Below are 25,300 nucleotides of genomic sequence, written 5' to 3'. Positions count from 1 at the left end.
AGACCTCACCAGAATCTACAGGATGAATGTGTCCAACTACTGAAGATAAGCAAAACCATAAACCCTCAGAAAGGTTAAGGAATTCATCATAACTACATTAAACACGGATTAAATGGAAGAACACAAAGGTGGCACCAAGATGCATTATCATGGCAGGTAAAGGTTGTTAACATACATGTTAGGGGAAACAGAAGATCATAACATAACATCATTCACCTAAGAACAGATTTGGGGTCAGGTGGGAAATGCCTCAGGTTCACAAAAGGCTGATGTCATAAGGGCCTTTGCATCTGTTAAGTGACGCACAGCCTTGGAAAAGGTTTTGCCAGCGAGTTGTGATAGTTATAATCGGGAGTGCTAAACTCTGAAAAGAAAAAGAAGTTCAAAGTAATATGTTCATACATAGCTTGTAGACATGTGGAGTATGCATGAAAATCAGAAGCACACAGAGGGAACAGACTTCCAGTGGTCACAGAGACATATTCATCTGGAATACTGCTGAGCTATTCCTCTTCACATAGCCTGTGTCCCCTCAGTCAGGGACTTGGCTCCTTAAGCCTTCTGCCTCACATGCAGGAGACCGACAATAACCCACAGTGTGTGCTCTGTTTCTCTACTTCTCACAGGTGAACAACATCATTTCCTCTATACCAGTGAACCCCTTTTCTTATTTTCTTCTCACTACTGTTTCATCTGACCTTAAAAATAATAACACCCAGTTTCCACAAGAGCTGTCCTGGCTGCCACAGAATATCTAGCAATTTTGAAACAATAAAGACAAGAGTAGCATGTTTCTAAATGAAGATTACATGTAAATTCATAAAATATCCAAGATAAAATATGTACTGAGACAAATTTAAAGAAAGAGATAAAAAAAAAAGGATATGTACTCACTCTGGTAATAACCACTGCTTTTTTCATTATTAATGCATATTCATTTTGCTAAGTATTAACTTTCCTTGGGACATTTTCATATATGTTAATCATTGAACCTTTTCATTTTCTTTCAATGGCTGTTTTTAAAGATATATTTAATGTGTGTGCATATGTGTATGTATCTGTCTATGTGTCTGTAATGTTTATAATGTCTGTGTTTATATCTGTGTGTGTGTTTGTGTTTGTGTATGTGGGTGTGTGTTTGTGCCTCTGTATGTGTGCCTGTGTGTGTCTTTCCCTGTGTGTCTTTGTTTCTGTGTGTCTGTGTGTCTCTTTGTGTGGATGTGTACTTGAGTGCATGTGTGCTTGAGTGCATGTGTTCTTGAGTGCATGTGTGCTTGAGTGCATGTGCCTTTGGAGGTAGAAAGATCTCATGTGGTGACAGGTGATTGTGAGATGCCCAACTTAGGTGCTAGGAACCAAACTCAGATGCTCTACAAAACCAGTATATGTTCTACACAGCTGAGACATCTCTTAGTTGCTTGATTAAAGGGCAGTATCCTCACCCTCTAATTAGCAGCTTGCAAATGTGTCTTTTTTAAACAGTCTACATGATCACTTGATGTTTCATTTATAGTCATAAAATTCTTATAAATATTCTCCAAAGTGAATAAATAATTTTTAATGTATACTCATGAAATGGAAAATGACACAGCTTGTGTAGACTTTGAAAACCATACCTCAACGTATTTTGGGGCTGTTTTGGATCCATCATACACAGTTTTATTTCTATAGGTGTCTAAACTATACATATATACACACATATAGATGATATATATATATAGATATCGATATAGATATAATGGGAAAGTTCATAAATGGAAGCAGACCTGGAAGAAACTTCAAGGTTTTACTAGGTCAACTTGCTCTAAAACTGCACATGTTACATTAAGAAGCAACAGGGAGGGGAAAATGGGAGGGAGGGAAGAATGGGAGGATACAAGGGATGGGATAACCATTGAGATGTAACAAAAATAAATTAATAAAGGAGAGAAAAAAATTAAAAATAAAATAAAATCTCTATCTCACTGCCTTAAAAAAAAAAAAAAAAAAAGAAGCAACAGGGAGGAAAAAGAAAGGGAAACCACTGGTTCCTAAGTTAGACACCTGAAGGTATGTGCAGCTAAGGATCCTGGAATCCACTTCCTCCCTCCATGCCTAAACCATGCTCTAAGATACATGCCGCATTCCTGGGCCTCCTGCGGGAAAGCTGCTGTGGAACGCCTACTCATTATCAGTCACGTGACCCTGTGGGTGTCAGGAGGCAGGGCTTCCCACATCCAGCCCCTGTCGCACAGGCTGGGGTAGAGCCCAGGATCTGAATAAAAGGACTGAGGGACAGGACACTTCCATCCACTCACAGCCTGAGACACACAAGGAACTTGTGCTGCCCATCATCCTGGTAAGTGGGCACTGGAGGGAAGAGCAGAGACTTTACCAGAGGAGCTGCCAGACGAGAGCTAGAGAGGAGACTGGGAAGGCTCTCTTGCCACCCTTAGCCTGAGTGTGTGGTGATTTGGATATATCTGAAATCTGGCCTCACAAAAGGGCCAGTGTCCCCATGCCAGCTCTTAGCAGGGTTTACACATTTTTCTTTAAGTGTCTGCGCTCATTCCCCCATTACTAACGTCAAAGGTCCTTGATATACTGATCTTAAACTGAAATTGCCTTCAAGTAGTAATTGGTCTTTCCTTTTACAACTATTTTTCTCTGGAATAATCCATATACTAGCACGTGTATAAGGATTAAGACTACTCGTTATTTTATAGTGTCATTAGAGATTTATTCAGTGCTGATGGAGACAAGGTGACAATTAGTATCTTACCTGCATGGATTTCTGGGGTTCTAAAAACATAATGAACACGAAGTTAGAGTATGTGTATATTATAAATAAAATAACTATAGATGGTGTTTTTATAACTATCAATGATTCTTCTGGGGGCCAGAATAGGCCAAGTGTCTGATGACTGAAATATGTGTGACTCTCCTGCAGCTCGTGAACACCTGAAGGCCAAGATGTCCTGCCAGCAGAACCAGCAGCAGTGCCAGCCCCCTCCCAAGTGCACCCCCAAGTGCCCTACCAAGTGCCAGACCCCAAAGTGTCCCCCTAAGTGCCCCCCTAAGTGTCCTCCTAAGTGCCCCCCTGTGTCTTCCTGCTGTAGCCTGGGTTCTGGGGGCTGCTGTGGTTCCAGCTCTGGGGGCTGCTGTGGCTCCAGCTCCGGGGGCTGCTGCAGCTCTGGGGGTGGTGGCTGCTGCCTGAGCCACCACAGGCCCCGCAGATCTCTGCGTCGCCATCGTCACAGCTCTGGGTGCTGTAGCAGTGGTGGCAGCGGTGGCTGCTGTGGTGGCAGCAGTGGCAGCAGCTGTGGCAGTAGCCAGCAGTCTGGAGGCTGCTGCTAGCCTGGGAGAGGAAGACAGTTGACTTGTGTTGCAGGTGGAAGCCAAGTTCAGAAGACCTGCAGCTGCCTGACTCTCTTGTTTTCTACCCTGGCATCTCAAGCACTGAAATGCTCACATCTTCCTGTGGAGATCCTCAATTTACACCCAGTTTCCAAGGCTCCTTTTCTGTGTTTCCTAATAATAAAGTCTTCTCTGCCACTACCCGCTAGCCTCGTGACCATTTGAATCACTAGCGTCCCCGCAGATCAGTGTTGATAAGTAAGCAGGTCTGGATTACACTCTCTGGGGCAGAGCTTTGCCTCAGGACTTCTGAGGGATTCAGATAACAGGAAGTCACTGCGTAGAGTTTAGATTGTGAAGCCTTGGTTACCTGCACACAGAGGGGCCAGTGAAGACTGAAAGTTGATAATTGTGGCTACTGCCTTCTTCTGAGATCAAAGGACTTTTTGTGATTTTTACCCATTGCTCTATAATTATAAGAACTTTGATGGTATTTCTAATAGTCAATACGGACTGACAACATGAAGAGAAGCAATGAATTAAGTGACCATTTCACGGAGAACAGATGGTTGTGATTAGATACCTGTTTGTTCAAAGAACCATGACTCAATATTCAAAACAATGGGTCAGGATAAAGTGGCCTCTCATTTCTCTTTCATTTTACTTATGTGCTGCCCTTTCTTGCATAAATACATTACATTGCATTGAAAACAGATGAACTTAAAGATATTGCCTCTATTGGACACCACAGCCTAGGAGAAATGAGTTGCCTCTAGTGGAGCTGCTGGCAAGTGAGTTGTCATCGATACCCAAATGTTACAGGGCATGTGGAGGGAGTGGAGGGAGCCCTGAGTAAAGCCGTCTTGTGGATAAGACCCACGGGAATGGCAGAGCCTTCCCCAGGTGTTTAGAAAGGACTGACGTGTGTATGTAGAAACTGTCAACCATGGCTCCCTCCTCCCAGATGTTTACTGCCTGGGACTGTTACCCTATAGTGAGATTAGGTAAACTTGCCTCCAGATTCAGCTGTATACATATACAATAAACCTGAATTCTCCATTCAAATGTATATAAATAACTCTCTGGGGTCCTGTTCTTGTGTGTCCATCAGAGCACATGTTCACCCTATCCCAAGCCTTTTTGTACATCTCTCTGTGACTCTATCCTTTCTTCATTTCCTTGATGCTCCAGGCAGGTCACTCCCTAAAACCATGTGGAGTGTGGCAGGTGTGTCCCTGAAAGGATTAACACACTCCAGTGGGTGGTCATATACCTATGAGCATACCAACAGGACTAAGTAGACTCGGTCCACAGATAAAGAACTCTGGAAAATTAATGGCACTAAGAGAAGGAGGATGAGTTTTCTCCAATTCAAGTCCCAGGAAATGTTATTCATTACTAAGTGGTCAGCCTTAAACACACACATGCAAACATACACACATATACATATATATGCAACATTAAAGGGGCCCAGCATGTTGTATTAGTATATACATATATATCAATAATAATTAAAGAGTGGTAATGAAATTTAGAGAGAGTAGGGGTAATGTGAGGGGTTGGAAGGATGACCATGAGGTGTGAAGGGTGGAAGTGTGTGAATGCCAAATGCTTTGAAACACTGTGTCTTAATTTGCACGCCTGTGGGGTATGCTATGCTCTTTTCTGTGATTCATCTCAATTTGTGATTAAGACTCACATATCTAAGCAATTTCCTGTTCTTTTTCTGACCTTTCTTTTTAGTCTTGTCTGACTATGATAAGAAATGATATTTTATATAATTTTAACCCTTCACATCTTATTAAAACTTACTTTTTGTCTTTCTATGCAGACAAGGCAGTGCTGAGGAAGATATATTCCAATGAACATTACATGACAGGCCCAAGAACATCAACCCAAGTGAGTCAGAAAAGAACAAATTGATCTCACACTTATAAGGCAGAAGGTAATTAAAAAGATAAGACCACAGATCAAGGAGATGCAGAAAAGAATAAGCATTAAAAAAAAAAGCCAAGAGGTGTAGGTAGGGAGAGGGCTCAGTGTGTAAGAACACTGTCTGCTCTTCCAGAGGACCATGGATCTATTTGTAGGACGCACATGTCAACTCACAAGGGCTGTAACTTAACTTCCAGGGATCTGACTCTCTTCTGGCCCCTACAGGCACCAAGTCCCCAAGTGGTGCACAGACATACACTTAGGCAAAACATCCATCCTAACTCATAAAATACAAATAAATAAATGCTGGAGAAAATGGGATGAAGATTTGCTTCTTCATACTATTAAAACATAAAAGAGAAGCGTCAATGCAGAAAATAAAACTAGACAAAGGCATGAAACATTGTAATTAGTTTGTAAAAGACAAATTGTATTATAAAAGATTTCTGTGAATAACTGTGTGCCAACTAATTGAATATTCCAAGAAACACAAATCTTACCATGATGGATTTGTGACAAACTGCAAATAGAACAAGAAGACTGAATCTCTGAATAGATTCAAAGAGTCTCACTGGCAAATTATTCTGAAGACCAGCACAAAATAACACTTGAATTGTTCCCAAAAGGAAAAGGGGAAAGAGAATACTTCAAAACTTATTCTAATGTGCTAGTGTTATTCTGACAACAGAGCCAAAGACACTTTGGGAATGAAAACTATATAGCCATAATGCCAATGACATCGGGGGTGAAAGTTCCCAGCAAAATGGTGCCAAAGCATTCAACAGCGCACTGGAAGTGCACATGGGGAGCTGGTCAGATTGCTCAGTGAGTAGAGGTCTGTCTTAGTTGTTTCGCTATTGCTGTGAAGAGACACGTATAGCCGAGGCTACTTATAGAAGAAAGAGTTTATTGTGATTGCAGTTTCTGTGTATTTGAGTCCATGATCAACATCATAGGGAGCATATAGCAGCAAACAGGCAGCCATGATTCTGGAAAAGTAGCTGAGAGTTTACGTCTAAGCCACAAGGAGACGGGGAGATAAAGCTATCTGAGAATGGTGTGGGCTTTTTAAACCTCGTAGCCCATCTCCAGTGATACACCTCCTTCTACAAGGCCACAGTTCCTAATCCTTACAAAATGGTTCCACACACTGGGGACCAAGCATTCAAATATATGAGCCTATTTGGTGGTGTGGGCATTCTCATTCAAACAACCACATTCAAACTCCTAGTCCCCAGTAGGCTTGGAGCCATGCTATAATGCAAAATTCATTGATTCACACTTCAAAAGTCTCCCATAGTCTTTCAGGGTCTCAACACAGCTTAAAAGTCCAATGTCTCTTCAGGGATTCAAGATAATCTCTTAAAGTGCCACCAGGTCTCCCCGTCCAGGGGACATGGTCAAAGGTGAGGCACCAGAGTATGTGAGAAAGTCATATCCCACTCTCCACTCTACTGTGGAGATTGTTCTGTCCATTGTCTAGATCTGGGTAGGGGTTTAAGGTTTACCGCCTGTATTGTCCTTGGCTGGTGCCTTAGTTTGAGCGGGACCCCTGGGCCCAAATCTGCCTACCATAATGTTCTACTTGTAGGTTTCTAGGACCCTCTGGATCCTTCTACTTTGCCATTCTCCCATGCTTCTCTTATCTAGAGTCCCAATAGAATGTCCTCCCCTCTGTCTCAGTTTCCTGGTAACAGCAGGTTACCAAGAAGAGACTTGATACCCTATGAGCATATACAGGGGGAGGTAATCCCCCTCAGGAACAGTCATAGGGGAGGGGAATAAGGGGAAAATGGGAGGGAGGGAAGAATGGGAGGATACAAGGGATGGGATAACCATTGAGATGTAACAAGAATAAATTAATAAAGGAAAAAAAGTGTTATTGTTAAAAAAAAAAAGATAATCTCTTAAACATAAACACGTGTAAACTTCCAATGTACTATGGCCGTGAATATATATTGCTATTCCAAAAGGGAAGAAAGAGGTATAGTGAGGAAATACCAGACCAAAGCAAGACAAAAAGCCAGCTGGGAAATGCCGAAGTCCTCAGCTTTGGTTCAGCCAGGGGAGAGCCTGGGGCATGATGTAAACTCCTATGCTTGCTTTATGTCTCAGGGTTAGCTTTATCTCTTGGGTTGCCAAGCTGATACCTCAGGCAGCTGATCACAACAGAGGACTGAAAGAAAAAGAAAGAGGGGAGGGAGCCCAGGATTCCTTCTCTAGTGATTTGAGACTGGTTGCCATGCTGCTAATGAGGACAATTTAAACTGACCACTATCTTCCTGTGACCAGAGCTATAAAAGCAGCATCCAGCCAAGAACTGCAGGAAGTTGTAAAAGCAGGCTCCTTGGATCTGTAGATAGGCTGCTTTGCAGAGATCTCTGGTAGGCTAAAGTGTGCCTGCTGGGGGTGGAGCCTGAGACTGTTGGCTTATTTGTGAATCTACAGGGAAATAAGAAATGTGAGAGAGAAAATAGAACACACACACACACACACACACACACACACACACGCTCAAGAGGAAAAGGTAGATGAAGTAAGAAACTTCAACTTTAACTCCATTTACTATCTGGTCACAGCTTTTATATTTCTCAGAAAAAGAATTACCTCAAGAGGAAAACAATCAGGATGTAGCCTGAGTAAATTATAAAAAAAGAAAAAGAAAGAAAGAAATGAAGAATTACCTCATAGTCAAAAAGGCAATTAATAAAAAAACCAGATAATTCTAAAATACGTTTTATGTGTATTTTCATTAAAACTAAACATTTCTTATCTGTGTATCCATTACGTGAGTTCAGAATGGCAAAGGTTGACAAATGCCCAAGGGTTAACAGGGGCCAAGAAGTTACAAGAATATATATCTTTTCAATTAGGACTGACCTGGCTACACATTTTTGTAGGCTCAATTTTCTTAGCAATATATTTTATTATGAACTTATTAGCCGAGAGTACCTCACTTATAACCCAACTAACCTAAACAATAGGAAAAGAAGATCAAAGAATACAATAATGAAACCATAAGGATATCAGTTCCGAGGAATGATTCTCCTGGCGTAATCAGCAGGATTTCTTCTGCTGGGACCTGGAGCAACCAGAACCCGGAACCTCAGCTGGAGCCCGGGATCCCCGAAGCCTTCCCTCAAGCGGTTCTCTCTAGGAGCATCTTGAAGTGGAGCAATAAACAGCCAAAACTATCCCAAATCTCCAAAGGCCCCGCCTCCTGTTTTTGGCTCACATTTATACCTCCTCTTAGAATTTGTTCAAGGATGTTTTTCAGCTGGTTAACAAGCAATCTCCCTCACATGGTGGTTCAACTTCTAAGGGGATAAACATCACCTGCTCTCTCACAGGTCTTTTTCTCATCCCCTACTTGTGATCTAAACAAAAACATGTTTATCTCTCCTTCACATTTTCTTAGTTTATAGTGAATTCAGGGTAATAGTTTCATCTGTCTCTCATTCCCACATACAAAGTAAGTTTTGAATGAGAGTATTATATGCCATAAGCTGACAAAGTATAGGGAACTACAATGAAATAGTTTGCAATTTCAACATTAAATTTTATACTTAACTTAGACATTTCTTGGTAGCCACATTATATTTTGGGTTCATGGGAAGGTTAAACCAACTTGTATATACTTAAGGTACATGCCAGGATTCATGGTGCCATCTCTATCTGGAGCCACAAATCTGTCTCTAGCCTGTCTCCTCATGAGGCATCTGGAGGTCCACACAAGCATTTATTGCAGCCACAAACATTCTATCAACTGTTTAGCTTTTACTTCTAAAAATAGTTTGAATTGAGTCAGAAATTCTATAAAGCTATTATTAGGAATAATGAAATCATCAGTTCATCTGAACAGCAGTGCATCTTCATAAAACTTCCATAGAACGTTTGTCCAGTCACAGTGGGTAAATGCCCGAAGTGAGGGTTCACACAAAGCCAGAGTTTTGAGAGATGTGAAGGAAGGAGTGTCAGACACTGGAAGCAATTCCGGGTTGGATCATTGTGCAAACCTTGCAAAATACCAGATCCCTTCCAGAAGGCTCACGTGTCTACTGAACTCCTTTAACAGATTGGCTCTTGGCAGGGAAAACTCCAAAACTTATAAACCCACGTCTGATCTCAAAGGACTTCGATAGCTCTGCCCTTCTAGCTTTCCTGACGGCAAAACACTCCTCTCTGTTGTGCTGGGTCCACTTCCTGTGTGTGGTTCTCATCGGAAGACATCACACAGCTCTGGAATCTCCAACGTCCTGGGGTCTCCAACACAATCCAGGCTTCCCCTTCACAGATTTATGTGAAGGCCTCTCAGGGCCTCCATTCTGGGACTCCCCTTCCACATGCGTGGTCTCAGAGCCTGTTGTTAACCATACAACAAGTCCTTTGTTGCTGCATCTTTCATGACTCTAAAGCCGGAGTCACATGTCCAGTGCTGCCAAGTCCAGGCATATCTGCCTGCTTGGGATGAAGCCTGACCCCCTTCCTTGAATCCAGAAATTTCCTTGGGCATTTCATTTTCACCAATGGAATCTTAGAGTCAACATTATTAGGCTGCAGTGAAATCTCCCCTCTGTAGTCCTGTAGTCCTAAACCTTTCAGTTTAGCCTCAAGTAGACTTTTTAGAAAAAAAGAAAGCAGCCACATTCTTTGCTGAAATATCACAAGAATGGTTTGTCGCCAGCTTATTGGTTATTATTATTCTCTCTGAAATCCCTTCCATAGTCCACATCGGTGTTGTCACTGTTGTATGCCAAGATTCTACCAGGTCTGTCTGTCAGTCCTTACCTGGAGCATTCAACGGATTTCCTACTTCAAATTCGCAAAGTCTTCCACATTCTTCCAACAAACAGCATGGCCAGGTCTGTCGCAGCAATACTCCACTCCTGGTACCAACTTTTCTCTTAGTAACTTCCCTATTGTTGTGGAAACATCATAAAGAGAACTTAGAGAAGGAAGAGGTTGTTGGGACTTACAGTTGCTAACGGTGAGCTCGTGACCATCATGGCGGGGAACAAACATGGCGGCGAACAAACATGGCAGCAGGCAGGTAGGCGAGACGCTGGAGCAGAAGCCAAGAGCTTACATCTGATCTATAAGCGGGAATCACAGAGAGATCCGACTGGGAATGGCAGGGGTCAATTCCTGCTGATATTCCATCTCCATCCACACCACACTTCCTAAGATTTCCCAAACCGCTCCAAATTGCAAATCTAAAACAATAAATTCAGCGAGGTACTAGGATACAGACATGCACGCTAACCAGAAGAAGGTAATAAGCAAATACTGCATACTAACTGAAATAAGGGGTAGAACAAAACCCGGAGAAAGAGATCCTCATATACATGGTTAAATAAATGACTTTCTTTTTCTTTATTTCATTTTTTAAATTTTTTTATTAATTTATTTTTGTTACATCTCAATGGTTATGCCATCCCTTGTACCCTCCCATTCTTCCCTCCCTCCCATTTTCCCCTTATTCCTCTTTATTTCATTTTTAAAATTTATTTATTTATTCACTTTGCAGCCTAGTCATAGCTGCCACCCCTCCTCTCCTCCCAGCCCTCCCTCCCTCCCTCCCTCCCTCCCTCCCTCTCTCTTGTCCCCCCCCCTCCCCTATTCCTCGGATAAGGGAGCCCCTCTTTCCCATTCATCCCAGCTCCTCAAGTCACATCATGGCTGGACTTGTATTCTTCCCTCGTGGCCTGGAAAGGCAGTCCCACAGGGCGTGGCGGGCGGGGATGATAAAAAAGCTGGCAACTGAGTCCATGTCAGGGACAGCCTCTGGTCTTTCTACTCCCCTAAATAAATGACTTTCAACCAGAGTGCTATGCTCATTCAGTGAGGGGCACAGTCTCCTCAGCAGTTACGGAAATACCTGCTTGCCCAGTGACAAGGCTGGGACATGAAAGCACAGAGAGAGGATGACTCAGCGGGTATAAAACACTTAAGCCTAAGAACAAGACACAAGGGAAAACCTTGCAATGTTGGATTTGGCAATGACTTCGCAGGATAGATAACACCACCCTAGCGACAAACTTTAAAACAGCATACTTTTTCCATATGAAAAGCTGTGACTCAATAGCTCAGTAAACACAATTAAAGGAGAGCCTTTGAGATGGGAGTTAAATTTGTATAAAGCAGGCTCTGACGCATGCTAGGATCCACAGCGAGAGCCCAGCCCCTTCAACTCTCCACCACCAACAATGATTTAAAAAAATGAACAACTTGATTTAAAATGCAGAAAGGGTGTGAATATGTATTTTTCCAAAGAAGATTAAAAAAAAAAAGACTAATCATATAAAAAGCTGATTGTTGCTGCTAGGTACATGCAAACACACCCAGATAACATATCAAACTTGAGACTGGCTATTGCAAAGTGCAGACGTTGACAGTTGGTTTAAGCATGAAGAGGGATTGGAATCCTGCTCAAAGCAGGGCACACAGAATGCAACGGTGACTACGGAAAACAGCATGATTATGGAAAATCACAGGAGAAGCAGAAAGTCCATTGAAAGCAGCACCTTGCGGAGGTATTTGCTTACCGATTTATAGTACTATTATTTACAGTAGCCAAAAGGCTAGTATAATTCAATTGTCCACTGATTTATGGTTGTATTAAATATCTGGTAGATATGTACAGTGAAATACTAAGTACTCTTAAAAGAGTATGTATGTTAAAACATGGAGCAAATATAAACACATTGTATTAGTTATGATAACCAGGAACTAAAGGACTGGTTGCTGTTTTCCTATCCCCTGAGATGCTGAGGTTAGTAAGACTCACCCACAGTGCCCTAGTCCCTCTATACCCTGGCAGAGAAATGTTCATTTTTAGGAGCTAGGTCAAGAGAGTAATAGAAAATTATTTATGGATGAGTATGTAATTTTGGTTTTGCCAGAAGATAAATGTTCTGCATATTGGATATAAAGTAATGTGTTTGTATTCAACACTTAGAAGTAAATTATTCAAATTGGCTTGGGTATTAAAATTTTTGTGGTATGTTTAACATTTTTGGAAACAACGAAAGTTTTGGTTGTTTTAGCTGCATATACCATATTTAAAACCACAGCACGAACAGCAACCAGATAATAAAATAAAAATTTTTATTTCATCTGTCTGTCTGTTGATATAGTGTATGTGTGTCTGTAAATATGAACCCCAACATGGGATGGCACGTATGTAAGAGTCAGAGGGCAACTCATCCAAGCTGAGTCTTCTTTCTACCCTGTAGATCCAGGGATACGACTCAGGTTGTCAGATTGGAATAAAGCACTTTTAACCACTAAGCCTCTTGCTTGCCCCAAATAACGTAATTTTTTTGGGAGGGGGACAGCAATCAAAACTGTTCAGTGATTACGATTATCTGCTGCTCTTCTAGAGGACCCAGATTCAATTACCACGTCCCACACGGTGACTCACAACTTTCCATAACAACAGCACCAGGGGATCCAACTCATTCTTCTCTCCTTGGCAGACACCTGCCCTCACGTGATACACAAGCATAGACTCATAAAAATAATTAAACAAATCTTGTTAAAAAGCTATAGACTTATATGATGCCACATAAATTCTAACTGAATTTTCTTTCATACCATAAAACGATTGTTTTATTGTTCATGAATGTTTCGAGGGTTTGTAGATAAGATAGTTGGTGCTGTGTGTGTGGATCACAGAGGAAACAGCATTGTTCAGTTTGAATTGTTTCTGATTTCTGGTTCAACAAATATTTCTTACATTCAACCACAAGAAGGAAATTTGCCTGTAAAGGACAAAACCTTGACAGAGGGAGACTCCAGAAAGCCAATGGTCAGCTGACCACAACGGTTGTAATGATGTGACACATTAGCCAGATGAGCTCACCATCAAGGATTGCATTCTAGTCTTCCTAAAGCAAGCAGTGTGCTCACACATTACTTATGCAGGGTAGCTGAAGACTTGGGTGTTGCCAAGACACAGGCATAGGCGTGGACCAGCTGGCATCTTAGCCTCCTCCTCCTCTTCGAAGTTGGAAGTTGAGCTGAGCAGACCTGCCATTGTAGAAACCAGGAATCAATTCCTGACCTCTCCCCATTACTAAGCCCTATGGAACAACCTGACCAGGAGAAGAAATGTCACAGCTGGTGAGACATGTGGCAGATCAGGTGATGGGGACACAATGCCTCATGTTGGCAGATTCAGAGTACAGGTTCCTAGTGAGTAACCTGAGTCATTAGGAGCAGCTATTACTATGATGTAAAATACTGATAATGTTAGAGGATTCAAAAGTCTGAAAATAACTAAAGGGTATCACTCTGTGTTGTACTAATGAGGACAAAATGCGAAGCCCAGGATGGTTGCCAGGCATTTATTGTAGTTATATGCAAATAGCATTTTACATGGCAAAAGAAAGAAAGAAAGACAAAAAATAAAGAGAGAGAGAGAGAGGAAGAAATATAGAAAGGAAGAAGAAAAAAATCAGGACTGAGGTGACCATACCTGGCAGGGCAAATTGCAAGTATGTATTGTAGAGAAATACATTTATCACAAAGTACAGAAAATAAAATGGTTCAGCTAAAATCATTCATTAGGGACGGTGAAAAATACCCAATGTAAAGGTAAGGCAGGAGGCCAAATCTCCCCCTTAAACTATGTGGAGTCTATAACAGACCTCAGACATTTATTAGTATAGAGAGTGATTTATTTGGATATGATATTAGAGTAGAATAAAGTATTTAAATAATTTGTTGTCAGTATTTTCTCTTAAGGGTCTTATCATCTGTAGATAATGGAGTCTGTGAAAAAGTACACATAAACAGATGTGTAGATAACTAGATTGATAAATAGACGTCAGGCCAATAGATAGCTGGCAGACAGACGGAAAGATAGATGGAGTCATGAAAAATACAGACTGTTATCTCTATAAATCCTTAAATGTGCATATATCATCCCTCCCACATTTCCTTACAACTTATCATGCTCATAGGAACTGAGCATTATTCCCAAAGTCTTGGCCAAGCGACAGCCTACAGACTGGGAAAAGATCTTCACCAACCCTACATCTGACAAAGGTCTAATATCCAAAATATATAAAGAACTCAAGAAATTAAACTCCACCAAACCAAATAACCCAACTGAGAAATGGGGCTTGGAACTAAACAGAGAATTCTCAACAGAGGAATATCAAATGGCTGAGAAACACTTAAAGAAATGCTCAACCTCCTTAATCATCAGGGAAATGCAAATCAAAACAACTCTGAGATTCCATCTTACACCCATCAGAATGGCTAAGATCAAAAATTCAAGCGACAGCACATGCTGGCGAGGATGTGGGGAGAGAGGAACACTCCTTCATTGCTGGTGGGAATGCAAACTAGTACAACCACTTTGGAAATCTATCTGGTGCTATCTCAGAAAAATGGGAATCCTTTATTCCCAAAGGCCTTTCTCTTCATCTGACTCATTCTAGCTTTGGTTTACTATCTCCCTGAGTTTGTTCGGTTTTAGGGAACATCACAATGTGATTGTCTCTACAACCCTCTTGTCCCAGATTACATCTTAACTATTTTCGTTGAAATCCTGAAAGTGAGGAAATTCAAACCCACCAGAGGGATGAAGAGAACACAGAGGCATGAAAACAATAGTTTAACCATGCGCCACAAGTTCATCAGGACCCTTGGTCTTGTCGTTTTCATGGAAGGATGCGTCTCATCTTACCCATTTGCCTCACAAGGAACAATATATGTGCTGTTATCTCAGACAATTTTCTCTCGTCTTTTCTCATCTGTGGACATCATCCCTTCCATATCATATGAACCCCTCAATTTCAAACCTCACTCCAATCCGGAGGACAAAGGTGCATGCTCTATTTATTTCACTGACTGTTTTCTCACTTTATATATTACTACTGAACCCCTCAGCCATGCCAGGCAAACAGCCATTTGAAAACCTGTATGCTCAATTTTCTTAACCAATATATTTTATTAACAACCTAGTGACCGAGCATACGTCACTTATAACCCGACTAACCAAAACAACAGGAAATGAGGATTATTGGACACAATAACAAAACCATAAGGATATCAGTTCCAAGGAGTGATTCTCCTGGCACAATCAGCAGGACTTCTTCTGCTGGAACCTAGAGTAACCAGAACCCAGAACCTCAGCAGGAGCCAGAGCCCTGAAGCCTTCCCTCGAGCGGTTCTCTCTAGGAGCGTCTCAAAGTGCAGCGATGAACAGCCAAAACTATCCCAAGTCTCCAAAAAGCCCCGCCTCCAGTTCTGGGCTCATTTATATATCTCCTCCCAGAGTCTGTGCCTGGATCTTTTCAGCTGGCAACAATCAAGCTCCCACACGAGGTGGTTGGTCTTCTAGTGGATTAACCTCACCTGTTCTCTCACAAGACCGTTCCAATCCTGCAATTGGGATCCTAAAAAAACAGGTTTATCTCTCCTTCAAAAACCAATATGGGGATAGAGAGATGGTCCTGTGGTTAAGAGTGCTCTTCGTCTACACCGTGAGAGCTCATAACCCAAGCTCCAATGAATCCGAACACCTTTCAGTCTCCATTGACACCTGTATGCATGTACTTTCTCATACAGATACACACAACACATACAGCTTCAAATTACACATGTGAAAACAAAAACACGGACTCCCTTCTGCAGTATGTTTGCTAACTGGGTGGCAATAGAGGCAACTTAACTTGGGCCATGAGCAAGATGACACAAAATCCAAGAAGCAGTCTACCTAAAAAATGTAAAACCATCCGGCAAATACTAAGACCCAATTTTCCCAAAAGGTAATGCTGTTTTTTTTTAAAGTTATTAGTAGTATATATTCATTTACAGAATGGCCATTCTTATAACATTTTCCTATGTAGTAAGTATGACTATTTGGGCACATTTACAGTTATTTTAATTTTTTGTTTGTTCATCTGTCTGGTGTACAGTAGGGTGCTCATGTCTGGGGGGTGCACTCCCCATGTGGGCACATGAAGAAGCCAAAGGCCGCATCAGTGTAGCTTCCTTTGGTCGCTTCTCTACCTTTTAAAGTTGAGATTTGGTTTATCATAGAATCTGAAGCTTCCTATTTCAGGTAAACGAGCTAACTGGCCTTACATCTTCTGAAATCACCCCCTACTGATTCTATTCCACGGGATTATAGGAATATTCAGTGGATCTGGCATTTTTTTGTCATTTCTGGGGATCCAAACTCAGGATCATGTGATTATACATCAAGTATTTTACCCAGTGAACTATATGCCCATTTAAAAATTATCTTTTAAAGAATAACTTTTATCTCCCTTTATTCAGAAAGTTAAATGAGACTTTTGTTCAGAATAGCCAAAACACTATGAATTAATATAATTCATTAATATAATTCCTGATTGTTTCATTGTTCTTCTTGCTGTATATAGTTCATTTTATATGTGTTTAATAATATAAATGTATTATAACAAATTAAAAATATTTTTAAAAATCTGTCATAACCCATTTTCCCTAATAGGCCCAGTTATTATTTTCTAATACTTTATTAACTTTAATATCACTCAGACAATCCTCAGTAATATTTTAATGATACAGTTAAAAGGAGAAATACAAAGGCCAAAAGCTGATCCCATACCAGATGCAGGTCCCTCATCCTAGAATTTGCCCCTATAGATGTCTATGTCAGACAACCAAACAGGTGGGCAGAGCATAGAGAGCTGTGTAAGTAGCCAAGCTTGAGTAGTTCCTAAGGCTGATACTCAAGTATGTGAGGCTAAGGATGCCAGGAATCTATTTCCTTTTTCACCTCATTCCTACCATAGCCCAGGCAGGAGCATCCCTGAATCCATGAGGGAAAGCTAGTGAGGAATATCTGGTCATCACCAGTCATAGGACGATGTGGGTGTCAGGAGGCAGGGCCATCCATGTTCACATGATGTCTCACAGGCCAGGGCAGAGCCCAGGATCAGAATAAAAGGCCTGACAGACAGCACACTTCCATCCAGCCCTCCTGAGGTGCCTACAGATCTTGTGCTGCCTGTTGTCTTGGTAAGTGTCCATTGGGGACAAGAGTGTGGCTTGTACCAGAGGGATGTTGGGAGGGTGGCTGAAGAGGAGGGTAGGCAGGGCCACAGAACCTAAGGCTCTTCTTACAGTAGACTTAGGGTATGCCAGAATAATGGGTAGAGAAAAGGTCGCATTCACACCCATGAGACGCATGAGTAGGTAGGGTCTGTACAGCTACCAAAGGGCTCTGCCAAGAACAAGCTTCTCTTTAGAGTGATCCTGTCATAACAGGACCCGGAAGCACAGAAGATTATGCACCTGAAACAAACTTCAAAGGGTTGCTCGCAAATGCAGCCTTGGCCCAGCATTCAAAGGAAGAGATGGAGGCAGAATAGGGTGGCAAGTGATGTTTTGAACTTGAAAACTGCAGAGTTAAAGGTCTGGGATTATTCGCACACTCCCAAACGTGACTGGAATACTCTCCGCCCTGCCCTGGTGGTGCCATCCTGTTAGCCTGGGCAGGTGGTGAATTGAGATTATGTGAAGCTTGTCCGAGATGGTGGGCAGGGATTCATGGTCCCAGACTACAAGAAATGATGGTAATTTTCAGATATTTCATCGAGGGAATAAGTTTACTGATCCAATAGTAACCCAGAATCTTTGCAGTAGTGATTTGTGTAGTAAAAATCATCTTGCAAGTTATGAGAGAGAATGACTACTCTTTGTTTTAAAATATATTTTCTTGGAAGTGATGCATTTATCAGGTGATTCCAGGTATTCAGAATGGTTTCTTCTGACATATTTAAGTTTGTGATGCAGAACCTTTCAGGGTACCACTATGTTGCCATTCTCTGCTGGACAGCACATGTCAGTTCCTACCTGACTTTCATGGGTTTCTCATGTTTCCAAGACATGATGATAAGGATGCAATACAATGGATGTATTAGAACTGAAACTACAAAAGATGATGACCATGGATGCTAAGGATGCAGGATGGAGTGACTGTAGGGTCCTGGTTTTGACGTCTCTTCGACTCTCCCACAGATCCTGAGCATCTACCAGCCAAGATGTCCTGCCAGCAGAACCAGCAGCAGTGCCAACCCCCTCCCAAGTGCACCCCAAAGTGCCCTCCCAAGTGCCAGACCCCAAAGTGTCCCCCTAAGTGTCCTCCTAAGTGTCCACCTGTGTCTTCCTGTTGTAGCCTTGGATCTGGGGGCTGCTGTGGCTCCAGCTCTGGGGGATGCTGTGGTTCCAGCTCTGGGGGCTGCTGCAGCTCTGGGGGTGGTGGCTGCTGCCTGAGCCACCACAGGCCCCGCAGATCTCTGCGTCGCCATCGTCACAGCTCTGGGTGCTGTAGCAGTGGTGGCAGCAGTGGCTGCTGTGGCAGCAGTGGTGGCAGCAGTGGCTGCTGTGGTAGCAGCGGTGGCAGTAGCCAACAGTCTGGAGGCTGCTGCTGAGAAGTGCCATGAAGACATCAGACATGCTAACCAAGAGGAAGCCATGGTTAGAAGACCGGTCCAGGCTTGCTGCTCTCCTCTCCTTCTGTCTTCCATGCCCTTGTCTACGAGATGCTGAAATTCTGTATCAAGTCTCAAATTTGTCCTAATGACCTAATGTCTTCTTCAATATTTTATGATAATAAAGCCTTCTTTGTTGGGTCTACCAAAACTCTTTTGTTTTGTTTTGTTTTTGTTTTTGTTTTTTATTTTTTTGTCTTGGTCAGAATCACTATAACACATTAGTTTTAACACTTGGGGCTCAGTGGTGCCTTGAACTGAATAGAAGCTTATATCAGGACTATGAGTCATGTAACCTCAGTGATGTGGGTCACTCTACAGAGTACAGGTAACAAAGTGTCTGTCATCCTTTACGTGCACGGATGAGGCCCACCCAGTAGTCATACTCAGTTTTCACTACTTTCCTTTTGTGTCTACCTATGTGCCTATGTGTTTTTGTCAGTATCCCTACTTATCTTGTATACTTAAAAAGTAACTCTAGTGGTATTCTAGCGTCTTATATAAAATGAAAACTCATCAATATCAGGTGCTCATCACTGTCATGAAATTTAAATAAAATAAGTGCCCACTAAACAACAATCAGAAAAATAAAGACAAAGGTGACTACTAGGAAAAAACATACTGGAAAAACTTTGCTTTTCTTATTTATTTATTTATTTATTTATATTTTTGTTGTTGCTTTGCTTTTTGATAAAAGGTTTCTCTGTGTAGCCCTGGCTGTCCTGGACTCTCTTTGTAGACCAGGTTGGCTTTGAACTCACAGAGATTCCCCCTGCCTCTGCCTCTTGAGTGTTGGATTAAAGCCATGCGCCACCATGCCTGGCTAATAAAGGAAAAACTTTAAAATACTGGAATTTACAGCAACTATGATGAAATGATACTATAGTAACAAAAAAGCAGATTTTATGTACTACATTAATGTTAAATCTTCTATGCATGACTGTGTAGGAGAGATAAACATGTTTTTGTGTTGATCCCAAGTGTGGGATGGGGAACAGACTAGTGAGAGAGCAGGATGTTTTTCCACTTAGAAGGTGAACCACTTTGTGCAGGAGCTTGGATGTTGCCAGCTGAAAACATCCTAGCAGAGACTTTGTGAGGAGGTAGATGCATGAGCCCACAACAGGGGCTTTTGGTTGGGACTTGGTTTTTGGCTGTTCATCACTCCACTTCAAGACACTCCTAGAGAGAACTGCTCCAGGGAAGGCTTCACGGCTCTGGGCTCCGGCTGAGGCTCCAGGTTCTGGTCGCTCCAGGTTCCAGTAGCAACTTTGGTGGGACTGATTGTCTGCTGAAATCCTGCTGACTACGCCAGGAGAATCGTTCCTAGGAACTGACACCCAAGTTTCTTTTTTTTTTCTCCTTTATTAATTCTTGTTACATCTCAATGGTTATCCCATCCCTTGTATCCTCCCATTCTTCCCTCCCTCCCATTTTCCCCTTATTCCCCTCCCCTATGACTGTTCCTGAGGGGGATTACCTCCCCCTGTATATGCTCATAGGGTACCAAGTCTCTTCTTGGTAACCTGCTGTCCTTCCTCTGAGTGACACCAGGTCTCCCCCTCCAGGGGACATGGTCAAAGGTGAGGCACCAGAGTATGTGAGAAAGTCATATCTCACTCTCCACTCTACTGTGGAGAGTGTTCTGTCCATTGGCTACAGGCGGTAAACCTTAGACACCCAGGTTTCATTCTTGTTTTCCTTAATCTCCTTCTCTTCTTATTTAGGCTAGTCGGGTTGTAAGGGAGGTAGGCTCATTTAATAAGTTCATAATAAAGTTTGATTGTTAAGAAAACTGAGCCTACACAACTAAACATAACTCACCCAGCAAAATGACAGTTGTCGGTATAAGCATATATGTCAATCATATCTGGCATCAAAATATTATTCAGAGTGTGTGATAAACTCCTTCAACTTATTATTATATAAATGAACTATCTGATGTAAGTCTTGGAAAAAACTCAAATATACATTTAACAAAAATACGTGGAATGATCCATAGACACAGGTCAAGTTGCTCAATGCGACTGTTAGGCAAATAAAATCCACATTGAGATACAACCTCAGAGCCGAGAGGGTGGTCACAACAAACACAACACCGAGAGGCAGCTCGTGAGGAGAATGTAGAGACAGCAGTTCCTCTGTGTGGTGTTTGGAATGCAAGTAACTATGAAAAATACTTTTCCTCAAAATTTAGCTGGATTGACTACAATTCATATATTCACTATATTATCCGCATATTTATCTGTCTCTCATTTATCTATGTATCTATCTACATATATATATATATATATATATATATATATATATATATATATATATATATATGTGCATGCGTCTCTGTGTATATGTATGTAACAAGTATTGAAAATGGACACTTGAAGATCTCTTTCTATACTATTTTCACAGAAGATCTATTTACAATAGCCAGAAGATGAAGGCAATTCAATTGTACATTGATTGATGGATGATTGTATTTAAAAATATGGTGCTAAAACTCCAAAGAATATGATATAACCTTTAGAATGCAAGGTGTGATAACTCGCTCATATAATCACAGTCAAGGGATCACAAGTTTAAGAGCAGCCTGGCCACTTAGCTATTTTCTAGCCAGCCTTTTCTACACAAGTGAGCCCTTTTCTCAAAAGAAAAGATTTATGGAAATATATATATATACATATATATATATACACATATATATGTATATGCTACAATATAGATGAAATGTAAAGGGAGGATACCAATTAAAATACATATTTGACAAAGACAAAATACTGTACAAGTATAGTGCTGGAAATTGTAATTAGAGTCATAAGGGCAAGAAAGGGAATGCTGATTTACAGAGGCCAGCGAGAGGGCCTGCGGGGATGATAAAATACCTGGAGATCACAATGGATTGTACACACGTATGAAACTAAAAAACAATATTTTTTAGCCTGCCACTCGAAATACAGACAATCTGGTTTGGTTGTTAATCTCTACTTACTATGAAGAATGAAAATTGGCTGCGAGAACCACCTGCCCCAGCCGTCACCTGTCTGTGCTCCTACTGAAACAGCCTGTCATCCGTGTCTTCTTCTTCTTCTTCTTTTTTTCATTAAAAATATTTATATCCTTAATCACTTTCAGCCTAGTTATAGCCCTCTCCCTCCTCACTTCCAATAACACTCTCACCCCCTCACCCCCTCCCCAGTTTCCCGCTCTCCTTCCTCTCAGAGAAGGGGAGGCCCCCAAGCCACCCTGGCACCTCAAGTCACAACAGGACTAAGCACAGCCTTCCCCACTGAGGCCTGGTTAGGCAGCCCAGCTAAGGGAAAGGGATCCAAAGGCAGGCAGCAGAGGCAGAGACAGCCCAGACTCCAATTGTTAGGGGGTCCCATATGTTAATGAGGCTGTATGTATGCTACATATGTGTAGGGGGCTATGTCCCGCCTTGGCGCGTCCTTTGGTTGGTGGTTCAGTCTCTGTGAGCTCTCATGGGCACAGGTTAGTTTCCTCTGTGGATCCCGCGGTGACTTTGACCCCTCCAGCTCCCTCAGTCCTTCCTCCCACTCTTCTACGAGACTCCTCAAGCATGATTTTAATAAAGAAAAATACTTTAAATAAAGTATGTCAAAAGATTGTATTTTGTTGAGTTTTAGAATTAAAACTGTATGTTATTAAACTTTGTGACATTTTACCAATTATTCTAAAAACAAGGCAACTGAACCAACTAAGAAGTGATAAGACATTAGCATGCTCTCATCGCACACGCCAACAAAATATTAAACTTATGGCATTAGCAGCAATCAAATAATATAACTGTATATGCTGTTATGTGAATGGAAATTGATTTTTTTTCCTTATACTATAAGATGACAGCTTCATGGGTTTGATTGTTTACAGGTAAAGTGGAGAAAACAAAAGAAAACTCATTTATTGGTAGTGGCTCTAAAGTTCATATTTTGACATTGAGTTATTTCTGGCTAGATCTCACCAGCATTCCTTAGATTCCATGGGATGGAGAAATACAGAGAAACCTTGACAATGAAACACTGGTAAACAAATTGTTTCCTCTCCATGTGGTTATATGGACCTAATACTTACAGTACAGAGTGCATAGTCCAGCCTTACAGTACAGAGTGCAGAGTCCAGCCTTACAGTACAGAGTCCAGAGTCCAGCCTTACAGTACAGAGTCCAGAGTCCAGCCTTACAGTACAGAGTCCAGAGTCCAGCCTTACAGTACAGAGTGCAGAGTCCAGCCTTACAGTACAGAGTGCAGAGTCCAGCCTTACAGTACAGAGTCCAGAGTCCAGCCTTACAGTACAGAGTCCAGAGTCCAGCCTTACAGTACAGAGTCCAGAGTCCAGCCTTACAGTACAGAGTGCAGAGTCCAGCCTTACAGTACAGAGTGCAGAGTCCAGCCTTACAGTACAGAGTGCAGAGTCCAGCCTTACAGTACAGAGTGCATAGCCCAGCCTTACAGTACAGAGTGCAGAGTCCAGCCTTACAGTACAGAGTCCAGAGTCCAGCCTTACAGTACAGAGTCCAGAGTCCAGCCTTACAGTACAGAGTGCAGAGTCCAGCCTTACAGTACAGAGTGCATAGCCCAGCCTTACAGTACAGAGTGCAGAGTCCAGCCTTACAGTACAGAGTCCAGAGTCCAGCCTTACAGTACAGAGTGCAGAGTCCAGCCTTACAGTACAGAGTCCAGAGTCCAGCCTTACAGTACAGAGTCCAGAGTCCAGCCTTACAGTACAGAGTGCAGAGTCCAGCCTTACAGTACAGAGTCCAGAGTCCAGCCTTACAGTACAGAGTGCAGAGTCCAGCCTTACAGTACAGAGTCCAGAGTCCAGCCTTACAGTACAGAGTGCAGAGTCCAGCCTTACAGTACAGAGTGCATAGCCCAGCCTTACAGTACAGAGTGCAGAGTCCAGCCTTACAGTACAGAGTGCAGAGTCCAGCCTTACAGTACAGAGTGCATAGCCCAGCCTTACAGTACAGAGTGCAGAGTCCAGCCTTACAGTACAGAGTGCATAGTCCAGCCTTACAGTACAGAGTGCAGAGTCCAGCCTTACAGTACAGAGTCCAGAGTCCAGCCTTACAGTACAGAGTCCAGAGTCCAGCCTTACAGTACAGAGTCCAGAGTCCAGCCTTACAGTACAGAGTCCAGAGTCCAGCCTTACAGTACAGAGTGCAGAGTCCAGCCTTACAGTACAGAGTCCAGAGTCCAGCCTTACAGTACAGAGTGCAGAGTCCAGCCTTACAGTACAGAGTCCAGAGTCCAGCCTTACAGTACAGAGTGCAGAGTCCAGCCTTACAGTACAGAGTGCATAGCCCAGCCTTACAGTACAGAGTGCAGAGTCCAGCCTTACAGTACAGAGTGCAGAGTCCAGCCTTACAGTACAGAGTGCATAGCCCAGCCTTACAGTACAGAGTGCAGAGTCCAGCCTTACAGTACAGAGTGCATAGTCCAGCCTTACAGTACAGAGTGCAGAGTCCAGCCTTACAGTACAGAGTCCAGAGTCCAGCCTTACAGTACAGAGTCCAGAGTCCAGCCTTACAGTACAGAGTGCAGAGTCCAGCCTTACAGTACAGAGTCCAGAGTCCAGCCTTACAGTACAGAGTCCAGAGTCCAGCCTTACAGTACAGAGTCCAGAGTCCAGCCTTACAGTACAGAGTGCAGAGTCCAGCCTTACAGTACAGAGTGCAGAGTCCAGCCTTACAGTACAGAGTCCAGAGTCCAGCCTTACAGTACAGAGTGCAGAGTCCAGCCTTACAGTACAGAGTGCAGAGTCCAGCCTTACAGTACAGAGTGCAGAGTCCAGCCTTACAGTACAGAGTGCATAGCCCAGCCTTACAGTACAGAGTGCAGAGTCCAGCCTTACAGTACAGAGTCCAGAGTCCAGCCTTACAGTACAGAGTCCAGAGTCCAGCCTTACAGTACAGAGTGCAGAGTCCAGCCTTACAGTACAGAGTGCATAGCCCAGCCTTACAGTACAGAGTGCAGAGTCCAGCCTTACAGTACAGAGTCCAGAGTCCAGCCTTACAGTACAGAGTGCAGAGTCCAGCCTTACAGTACAGAGTCCAGAGTCCAGCCTTACAGTACAGAGTCCAGAGTCCAGCCTTACAGTACAGAGTGCAGAGTCCAGCCTTACAGTACAGAGTCCAGAGTCCAGCCTTACAGTACAGAGTGCAGAGTCCAGCCTTACAGTACAGAGTCCAGAGTCCAGCCTTACAGTACAGAGTGCAGAGTCCAGCCTTACAGTACAGAGTGCATAGCCCAGCCTTACAGTACAGAGTGCAGAGTCCAGCCTTACAGTACAGAGTGCAGAGTCCAGCCTTACAGTACAGAGTGCATAGCCCAGCCTTACAGTACAGAGTGCAGAGTCCAGCCTTACAGTACAGAGTGCATAGTCCAGCCTTACAGTACAGAGTGCAGAGTCCAGCCTTACAGTACAGAGTCCAGAGTCCAGCCTTACAGTACAGAGTCCAGAGTCCAGCCTTACAGTACAGAGTGCATAGTCCAGCCTTACAGTACAGAGTCCAGCCTTAC

At 42.6% G+C, this 25,300-nt stretch overlaps 1 protein-coding gene across 4 annotated transcripts in view; it reads left to right on the top strand.

The window, feature by feature from the left end:
- Window positions 1-25,300, top strand: part of LOC311589932 (late cornified envelope protein 1E-like) — a 40,851-nt gene that overhangs the window by 8,637 nt on the left and 6,914 nt on the right. Inside the window, exons 1-2 of one of the 4 annotated variants that reach the window (XM_084768671.1) lie at window positions 2,235-2,338; window positions 2,930-3,537. In XM_084768671.1, coding sequence (XP_084624797.1) covers window positions 2,953-3,336 — 384 coding nt within the window. In that variant the 5' untranslated portion in view covers window positions 2,235-2,338; window positions 2,930-2,952 and the 3' untranslated portion in view covers window positions 3,337-3,537. Of the gene's footprint in view, window positions 1-2,234; window positions 2,339-2,929; window positions 3,538-17,172; window positions 17,290-18,291 lie in introns of those variants that run through there. The other 3 variants (XM_084768670.1, XM_084768669.1, XM_084768673.1) reach the window with 3 other exon arrangements.

This window comes from Acomys minous (assembly GCF_964271855.1).
Source record: "Acomys minous genome assembly, chromosome: 19".
Taxonomy (NCBI): domain Eukaryota; kingdom Metazoa; phylum Chordata; class Mammalia; order Rodentia; family Muridae; genus Acomys; species Acomys minous.
The sequence above is the reverse complement of the archived record's forward strand: the minus strand, read 5'-3'. Positions and strand labels throughout refer to the sequence as shown.